At 39.4% G+C, this 10,459-nt stretch overlaps 1 protein-coding gene across 1 annotated transcript in view; it reads left to right on the plus strand.

The window, feature by feature from the left end:
* Positions 1–10,278: 10,278 nt before the first annotated feature.
* The window catches only part of HACD1 (3-hydroxyacyl-CoA dehydratase 1), a 20,654-nt gene continuing 20,473 nt past the window's right edge, over positions 10,279–10,459 (plus strand). The window contains exon 1 of the mRNA XM_044915240.1: positions 10,279–10,456. Within this exon, the coding sequence (XP_044771175.1) occupies positions 10,331–10,456 (126 nt within the window). The 5' untranslated portion in view covers positions 10,279–10,330. The remainder of the gene's footprint in view (positions 10,457–10,459) is intronic.

Genomic DNA, 10,459 nt, shown 5'->3' on the forward strand with positions numbered 1-10,459 from the left:
ACGCTAACACTAATCAAAAGAAAGCTAAAATATCCATATTAATATCAGACAAAGTAGGTTTCAGTTCAGGGCATATTACCAGAGACACAGAATGTCACTTTATAATGAAAAAGGGGTTAATTAAGAGAACATGACCTATATGGTTTTGCATATAATAACAGAATTTCAGAGAACATAAAATAAATACTGATGGAACTTCAAGGAAAAATAGACAATTCCACAATTATAGTTCAAAATTTCAACTCCCTTGTTTCAATAGTGATAGAACAAGTAGACAGAAAGTAAGGCTGTAGACTTGAACAGTACTATCAACCAACTTGACTTAATTGAAATTGATAGAACACAACAAATGAGACCTGAATACGTATTCTTTTCAAGTGCTCATAACATATAAAAAACAAGTATCAGTCAATTTAAAAGGATTCAAGTCATACAAAATATGTTCTCTGACTACAATGGAATTAAATTAAAAATAAATAATAGAAGAATAGTTAAAAGTCACCAAATATTTGAAAACTAAATAACATGCTTCTAAATAACCATTGGTCAAAGAAGAAATAAAAATGGGAATTAGAAAGTATTTTGAATGTAATGAAAATGAAAACATATCAAAATTTGTGGAAAGCAGTTAAAGCAGTATTTATAATACAAAGCTTTAATATATTTATAATATAGCGTATATACTAGAAAAGAAGAAAGGGGGGCGCCTGGGTGGCTCAGTCGTTAAGCGTCTGCCTTCGGCTCAGGTCGTGATCCCAGCGTCCTGGGATCGAGCCCCGCATCGGGCTCCCTGCTTGGCGGGAAGCCTGCTTCTCCCTCTCCTGCTCCCCCTGCTTGTGTTCCCTCTCTCGCTGTGTCTCTCTCTGTCAAATAAGTAAATAAAATCTTTAAAAAAAAAAAAAAAAAAGAAAAGAAGAAAGGTCTCATCAATTATCTCAGCTTTCATTTTAAGAATCTAGAAAAAATTAGTAAATGAACCTAAAGTAAGCAGAAGAAATGATAAACATCAAAGAGAAAAAGTGATGAAACCAGGAAAACAATAGGGAAAATAAAACTAAAATGTTTTTGAGGAGATAAGTAAAATTGATAAAACTATAGTCATATTGATGAGGAAAATAGAAAAGCTACAAATTACCAATTTCAGGAATAAGGAAAGTGACCATTACAGATGCTACAGATATTAAAAAGCATAATAAGGGAATATTATGACCAACTTTATACTTATAAATTGAATAACTTAGAGGAAATGGCAAATTCTTTTGAAGGCACAAATTAATAAAGCTCAAAAAGAAATAGTTAACTTCAATAGACCTATTTCTACTAAAAAATGTAATTGCTTATTAAGAACCTTCAACAAGGGTGCCTGGGTGGCTCAATTAAGCGACTACCTTCGGCTCAGGTCATGATCCTGGAGTCCCAGAATCGAGTCCCACATTGGGCTCCCTGCACAGCAGGGAGTCTGCTTCTCCCTTTGACCCTCCCCCCATCTCATGCTCTCTCTCTCTCATTCTCTCTCTCAAATAAATAAATAAAATCTTTAAAAAAAAAAAAAAGAACCTTCAACAAAATTAATTCCAGGCCTAGATGAATTCACTGGGGATCACAAAGGAGAATGAGAAAGTTGGGGGATGGGGATTGCTAGGCTATTTTCATTATTTTGAGAGTAGTGATAGTTACATCGATGTACATATATGTCAATACTTATCAAATTGTACGTTTTATTTTTTTTTAAGATTTTATTTATTTATTTATTTATTTATTTATTTATTTATTATTTATTTTTTTTAGATTTTATTTATTTGCGAGACAGAGAGCATGAGAGGGAGAAGGGTCAGAGGGAGAAGCAGACACCCTGCTGAGCAGGGAGCCCGATGTGGGACTCGATCCCGGAACTCCAGGATCATGACCTGAGCTGAAGGCAGTCGCTTAACCAACTGAGCCACCCAGGCGCCCTATTTATTTATTTTTTAATTTTGACAGACAGAGACACAGCAAGAGAGGGAACACAAGCAGTGGGGAGTGCGAGAGGGAGAAGCAGGCTTCCCGCTGAGCAGGGAGCCCAATGTGGGGCTCAATCCCAGGACCCTGGGATCACGACCTGAGCCGAGGGCAGATGCTTAATGACTGAGCCACCCAGGCCCCCCCCCAAATTGTACATTTTAAATATGAACAGATTATTGTATGTTAATTAGACCTCAATAAAGAAATTAAAATTGCCAGAAATTTATCCTTCACAACACTTTATAGTTTTGATGAAAAATTTTAGATGATCATTTCAAATACAAGTGAAGGTAAAAATGTTTGAAAACCAAGGCCTCAGCCCATTCCCCAACAACCAGATTGCCCCAGCCTCTCCTAATAGATAATTCTGGAACAGCTGCTTCATGGTTTAACATCTTTTTTGAGCAGATTGGACCAATTTAATGCCGTGTATTTATAAATAGCCTTTTCACAACAACCATAGTTTTATAATAAATATAAACTCCCTTTATTTATTATACCTCAGCTTGTCAATTCCACTTTTGCCCCCTTTCCTATCATAAAGATCATATATTTTCTTTAACTTAATAACTGCCAAACACTGGGTAACTAGATTAGCAACACTCACCAGCTGGTCTTGGGTTTATAACGATTCCGCTGACTCAGTTTGCAGCTGGTATATACCAAAGGATCTTCGAAAACATCCTCACCAAGGAATCTGCTCCACCCCAGTATTTACACATTCAAAGACTTTTCAGAGGCTTTCATGCGTATTAAAATAAGCCACAGATTTTTAAAACAGGTGACTCCAGTTTTGAAAGCAGTTCATTTCTTGGGAAAATGAAAACTGTATATGCTTGTTGTAGAGACATTGATAGGAAGAAAAAAAGGCATCTTCATTCTAAGTTCCCTGTACTATATCTGTGTCCATATAGAAAATGTTCCCAAAAGGAGCAATTAAAATACTATTTTTTATATTATGTTTAATCTAACATAATTAATGTTTATGATAGCATATGTATTAGTTTCATTTTCATGATCACTTTTGTAAGGTATGAACTAGTTCTTCAGGAATGAAGTTCTCATTTATAATAATACACCTATAGAACTAAAGGATTTTAAGATTTAACTTGCAGCTGACGGCCTAGAACCAAATTTGTATGATTGGTTCTGTTTTAGAGGAGATTCCAGATAAGCTCTAGATAAAGACATCACTGTGCCTCAGTTTTCACATCAAGAAAAAAACAAGTTAACTCCAATAGTCCTTCCAAACTACAGTGTCAATTTATCATTTTCTACATTAATACCTCTGTATTTAAGAGGTTTCTCATTCTTCACATTTCAGTTCTCATTCTTTTTCTTTGTATTTGCTTTTAACTATACTTCCATTACTCACTTGTGTTGCACTTTACAAATACTCTCCTCCTGAGTCTACCCACTTTCTTTCCTCTCATAGTCATTCCTACTGTGATACTTATAAATAAATTGTTAAAATTCCCATTCATCCCATTAATGATATCATTGCTCTTATCCTGTTGAAATAACCACACCAAGCCCAGTCAAATTTTATCACAATATGCTAAAAACGTGCATGACAGATCACTAACACTCTCATTAACCCTGATTTCAAGATTTGTTATTAAAGCTATGATAATCAAGATAGTATGGTACTTGTGTAAAGATAGAAAGATCAATGGAACAGAATAGACATTTCAGAAATACACCTATACATACATAGATAACTGATTTTTTAAAAAGATCTTATTTATTTATTTGAAAGAGAGAGTGAGTAAGAGCGAGAACACGAACCAGGGGAGGGAGAGGGAGAAGCAAACTCCCTGTAGAGCAGGAAGCCTGACATGGGGCTCCATCCCAGGGTCATGGGATCATGGCCGGAGCTGAAGGCAGACGCTTAACTGACTGAGCCACACAGGCGCCCCCAGATAACTGATTTTTGACAAAGGTACAAAGGCAACTCAACAGAGAAAGGATAGGTTCTCAACAAATGGTGCTGAACACTTGGATACTTATAAGCAAAAATATGAACTTCAATCTATATCTCACACTATATAAAAAAATTAACTCAAAGTGGATTATAAGCTTGACTGTAGAACTTCAAACTACTCATCTTCCACAAGAAAACTGCACAGAATCTTTTGTGAGCTTGGCTTAGGCAAAGATTCTTAGATGTGACACCAAAAACACAGTCTATCAAAGACAAAATTGATAAATAGAACTTTATCAAAATTAAGACCTGCTGTTTGACACTGTTAAGAGAATGAAAAGCAACCCACAAACTGGGAAGAAATATTTGACAATCATATATTTGATAAAGGACTTAGATCCAGAATCCATAAAGTACTCTCAAAACTTAACTGAAAACACAGTTGCACCGCTAAGAAAATGAAGAATAGATCTGAAAAGTCGCTAATGCAAAGAAAACATACAATTGACAAAAAAGCACATGAAAAGAAGCTTAGCATCATTAGTCATTAAGGAAATGAAAAATAAAAACCATAATAAGATAGCACAATGCATCTATTAATATATGTAAAATCTAAGATGGACCATACCAAATATTGGCCAGGATACGGAGCAACTGAAACTCTCATATATAGCTGTTAGGAATGTAAAATGGTACAACCACTTTTTGAAAACATTTAGCAGTTTCTTAAAAAGTTAGAACTATATATGACCTAGTCACTCCACTACTAAGTATTTACATAAGAAAGATGAAAGCATATCTCCATAAAAGTCTTGTCAACAAATGTTCATAAATCTTTATTTGTAACTGGAAAAAAACCCAAATGTCTAAAAAGGAATGGATAGACAAATTACATGGTAAATGGATAAACAAATTGTGTTATATCCATACGGAATACTGCCCAGACATAAAAGAGCATGAATTACTGATACCTACCACCTGAATCTCAAATCCGGGCCCAGCTACATAATTTGTGGGACACAGTGCAAACGGAAATATGGACCCCCTTATTCATAAATTATTAAAAATTTCAAAACAGAAAGAAAAGCATCAAATTAAAACAGAGCATTAAATCAAGTGGCAGGCCCTTTTGAGCCCAGGATCCTGTGGGACCCTAGAAGCTACATAGACATGAAGCTGGACCTGCTCAAAATAATTATCCTGAGTGAAATAAGCCAGACAGAAAAGAGCATATAATGTATGATTTCATTTACAGAAAATCAGTGAAATTGCAAACTAATCTGTAGTGAAGGAAAGCTGCTCAATGGTTACCTGGTAACAATGTGAGGTGGAGAAGGAGGGCATTGAAAAAGGAGCACAGGGAAACTCTTTGAGATGATGGATATGTTCACTGTCTTGATTGTGATGAAGGTTTCACAGATGATACATATGTCAAAGCCTATTAAGTTGTACACTTTAAATACATGCACTATATTGTATGTCAGTTATACCTCAATAAAGCTACTAAAAATTGCAAAACATTAATTGGCCTTTGAGAAGGATTTTTTAAAATATAGTTAATGAGGGGCGCCTGGGTGGTTCAGTCGTTAAGCGTCTGCCTTCGGCTCAAGTCATGATCCGGGGGTCCTGGGATTGAGTCCCACATCAGGCTCCCTGCTCAGCGGGAAGTCTGCTTCTTCCTCTCCCACTCCCCCTGCTTGTGTTCCTGCTCTCGCTATCTCTCTGTCAAATATTTTAATACATAAAATCTTTAAAAAATAATAAAAATAAAATAAAATATAGTTAATGATCTTTGATATGTAGTTCTTCCCCAAGACAAAACATATACAAGCATAAGTGAAAAAAGAAGACAATGTATAGGGGCACCTGGGTGGCTCAGTCGTTAGGTGTCTGCCTTTGGCTCAGGTCATGATCCCAGGGTCCTGAGATTGAGCCCTGCATCAGACTCCCTACTGCACGGGGGGAAGCCTGCTTCTCCCTCTCCCACTCCCCCTGCTTGTGTTCCCTCCCTCGCTGTGTCTTTCTCTGTCAAATAAATAAAATCTTTAAAAAAAAAAAAGAATGTATAATTAACCACTAAAATGAATGACACATTATTAGTACAAACTATTTTATCTGGGGAACAATAAGGATCCACTATAAGTTGAAGTGGCAGGGAAAGCCACTTGAAAGAGCTGGTATTAAATGCAACCTTGGAGAGTGAATGAGATTTATATAAACAAGAAAGAAGGGAAAATAGCAGTTTGGTAGGATGAAAAGAATGCTGGATTTGGATTAAAGGTTATCCAGATCAGTTTATGGACAATGAATAGACCTGCCTGGTTGGATCACAGTATTTTGGTGACAGATACTGCTAAGAGATGATGTTTGATCAGCTCCCTTGGGCTCAGATTATAGTAGAACATTCTGAATTCAGGCTAAGTAATCAGTTTTTATCCTAAATGCAAGGACTACTCTCCATGGACTGATAAAATAAAAGATGTTTCAAGAAATCAAACAAGGTTATATGTAAAATGCTATTCCAAACTTCCTTTGCTGTCAGGACACCTCACTTTGATTAAGTTCCCTATCTCAAAATATCTCTACCTCCATTTCCTTCATCCTTATCTGAGAAAGAAGTGTCTTTTCTCTTGTTGAAAACTAATTCCTCCATCTGTCTTCTTAATCTCTTACCTTCCCACAGTCAGAGGGATTTTGCTTCGTAAATAACCTATTTCATATAGACAATCAATCTCTCCCTATTTTATGGCACCTGCACTTCAGCAAATAAACAGAACACTTTCTTTGATTCTGTTGTGTCTTGAGAGATATCATTCATTCCCTTGTTCATGCTGACCATCAACCTAATTCTGGCCTTTCTTACTTCTCTCCTAGAAGACAATTGATGATGTTTTCGGCTGCCTAATTCATCTCTGAAAAGAAGTTTCTTTAACCTGATTTTCCTCCACCAAGTCTTCAGAAGTTCACTGCTGCCTTTTTTTTTTTTTTAAGATTTTATTTGTTTATTTGACAGAGAGAGACAGCGAGAGAGGGAACACAATGGAGGGAGTGGGAGAGGGAGAAGCAGGCTCCCCGCTGAGCAGGGAACCTGATGCGGGGCTCGATCCCAGGACCCTGGGATCATGACCTGAGCCAAAGGCAGATGCTTAATGACTGAGCCACCCAGGCGCCCCCACTGCTGCCTTTTAAAATAGAGTGGTTCTCGACGTTTCTATTCTATCCTTCTCCTGATCATTTTAAGATTTAGTCAAACTGCACAATTCACTTTTCCTCAAGCTTGTTGGTTTGTCCTGCCTCCGTGTTCATGGTGAGCCCTCAGCCTGCCTCTTGCAATCTGTCCGTTGGAATCAAGTATTCAATGGTGATTTCTTGCACAAAGCCTTTTCTGATCTCCCAAACAAGTTACATTTTTGACAGCTCTTTAACTCCCATAGCACTTTGTGATCCACTTTTCAAATTTATTTTACTCCGCATGTTGATGGACACATGGATTATTTTCAGTCAGAAGTTACTATGAATAAAGCTGCCATGAACGTTTGTGTCCAAATCTGTATGGACCTGTTTTTTGTTCTCTTGGTTAAATAACTATCAATGAAATTGTTGGGTCATATGGTAAGCAAGCGTATGTTGATCTTTTAAAGAAATTACCAAACTGTTTTCCGAAGTGTTATTCTCTTTAGCCACATATGAGAATGCCAATTGTCCCACATCCTTGCCAACATTTAAAGTATTAGATATAGTGATATCTCAGTGGGTTTGATTTGCATTTCCGTAAAGACTAATAAGATTGGGTGTCTTTGCATGTGCCATTGTTATTTATATATCTTCTTTGCAATGAGTCTATTCAAATCTTTTGCTCATTTAAAAAAAAATCAGGTTGTTGTATCATTGAGTTGTAAAGATTCTTTATATATTCTAGATACATGTTCCTTGCCAGATACATGTATAGAGAAAATCACCTTTTAAATGTTGTCTTTGGAACTACAGAAGTTTTATGTTTCAATGAAGGTCTGTCTTTTCCTTTATGACTAATGCTTTTTTTGTTATTGGATCTAATAAATCTTTGCCTTCCCCAAGGTCACAATGATTCTGTTTTCTTCTGTAAGTTTTATAGTTTTAGCTTTTATGTTTAGGTCTATGGTGTATGGTGTGAGGTAAGGGTCAAGGTTTATCTTTTCACGTGGCTATCCAGTTATTTCAGCACTATTTGTTGAAAAGACATACCTAGGCATCTTTGTTGAAAATCAGCTGACCATATATATGGGCCTGGACTCTATTCTGTGTCATTGATTTGTCTATCCTTATGCTTACCACACTGTCTTGTAAACTGTAGTTTTATACTCTCTTGAAAACAAGTATGTATGTGCCTCAACTTTGTTCTTAAGCATTTCTGTATAAATTTTAGAGATACCATGTCAAATTAAAACAATATATATTCTGCTGGCATTTGGGGAGAACTGACATTTTAATCATATCATCTAATTCATCTTCCAATTCCAATGGCTTCCAATGGATAGCCATTTATTTAAGTCTTTAATTTCTCTTGGCAGTGATTTATAGCTTTCAGTGTACAGGTCTTACACTTTAAAAAATTATATATTTCATGGTTTTGGATGCTGATGAGCATTATATGGTTTTATTTTAAATTTCAGTTTCCAGTTTTCTTTTCTGTAGAAAACAATTTTTGTTACGCTGACCTTGTAGCCTGCAACTAGTTCCAGTAGCTTTTTAATGGATTCCTTAGGCTTTTCTAATTATATAATGTTGTCATTTGCAAATAGTTTTATTTCTTCCATTCCAATTAAACGTCTTAAAAAATAGTCGTTCATAGTTTTCATCAAATTTAAACATTTTCAGCCATTATTTCTTCCCAGGCACATCTCAGCCTCCCCCCCCCCCCCCCCCCCTTTGAAATTTTTTCCCAAAAATTATCTAAGTTTCCCAAGTAGGTTGATAGTGGCCCCTGGATCAGGAGCCCAGAGCCCAGATCACAATAAAGGGATAAGTCCTCCTTTCTCTCGCTTGGTGACCTCTCCCAAGTGACTCCATACCCTGAGGAGCTACTGGACTCGTAGCTATGTGGTCTTTTGGTGGTCGTCGCCTGCCCAGGGCCTTGTGCTAGTTTCCAGCAGCACAAGCAGATAGCTTCCACAGGCCTGAGCAGAATTTCTTTTGCTGGATCAACGGAGATCTGAGTCACCAGAATGGTGCTAATACGCTAATTTGGGGGGGGGGGACTCAAACTGCTTCAAACCTTTAAGGGATTTATGTGGGTGATTTAAGTGTGGGTTATTTATATGGGTGCTTTATAAGTGTGAGACCTGCATCTCACAACAACCCATGACATAGGTTTATAAATTGTTCCCACTGAGGAAACTGAGGCATAGAAAAGTTTAGATGCCCAAGTTCACAAGCTAGTAAGACTGATGGAGCCAGGAATTTGGGGTTTGAATTTCAGTAATCTGACTCCAGAGCCTGTCTTCCCAACTGTGTGCTTTAAGGGGAAAGAGCAGAGAGCTATTGGGAGAAAGCACGGGTATTTGAAGGAAGATACAAAAGGAAAGGGATAAAGTAGAGAGCAGTGGGATACTTGCCTGCGGGAAAGGTTCTTGTCAGCCCAATATTTGTAGCTGGCCTACATCTGCTCAAACTTTTCTCCTTTGGTATCTTGTCATGTCCTCTTCCCTCCAGCTTCTCTCTAACATCCAACACTACGCTGCATTGAAGTCAATGCCTTTAGAACACTGGCTCCAGGGGAATCCACACAAGTGAGCCAATTCTACTGTATTCCCCTGTACACGCCCCACTGGCCCGCAAAAGTGAAACAGACTGAAGTGGGCGATTCTTCCTTCCCCAGAAGGTCTTAATGTGTACTTAGCGGGAAGATCCTACTACCTGTCCTCACTTCCAGAAACTACCTTCCCAAAGGCTGGGTGGGGCAGGGTCATGCCAAGTCCAGGTGTGTTCCGTCCGCCCCGATTAAATGCACTAGCGAGGGGGCAAGTCACCAGCGCCCAAGACGCCTGGGGCGTCTCACTAAGAGGAGGTTCCCCCAGCTAGAGACGCGGATAACTTTCTGTGCGAGCGGAAACCACTCAGCCGCCTCGAAACCGTACCCGGGGGCTCGCGGGATCCCGAGCCCCGACGCCCAGGTCGGGCGGCCAGGTCCCCGCGCCGCGCGCGCTCCCGAGGGCCGGGGGCGGGGCGGCCGGGGCGGCGGCCGGGGGCGCCCGCTCCTCCCCCTGCGGGCGGCCGGGCTGACGGCGCCGAGCCCCCTGCGCGCGGCACATGGGGAGCCCGACGCGCGCGGGGCTGGCGGCCCGACCTGGGTCAGCGGCGCGCTCGGCGGGGCCCCCTCCCACTCCCCTTCCCCTGTCTTCCACCTCCCTCGGGTGCACGGCTACCATGGCGTCCAGCGAGGAGGACGGCACCAACGGCGGCGCCTCGGAAGCGGGCGAGGAGAAGGAGGCCACCGGCAAGAGGAGGCGCCTCGGCTTGTTGGCCACTGTCTGGCTCACCTCCTACAACATCGCC

The sequence above is a fragment of the Neomonachus schauinslandi genome, chromosome 5 (assembly GCF_002201575.2).
Source record: "Neomonachus schauinslandi chromosome 5, ASM220157v2, whole genome shotgun sequence".
Lineage (NCBI taxonomy): Eukaryota > Metazoa > Chordata > Mammalia > Carnivora > Phocidae > Neomonachus > Neomonachus schauinslandi.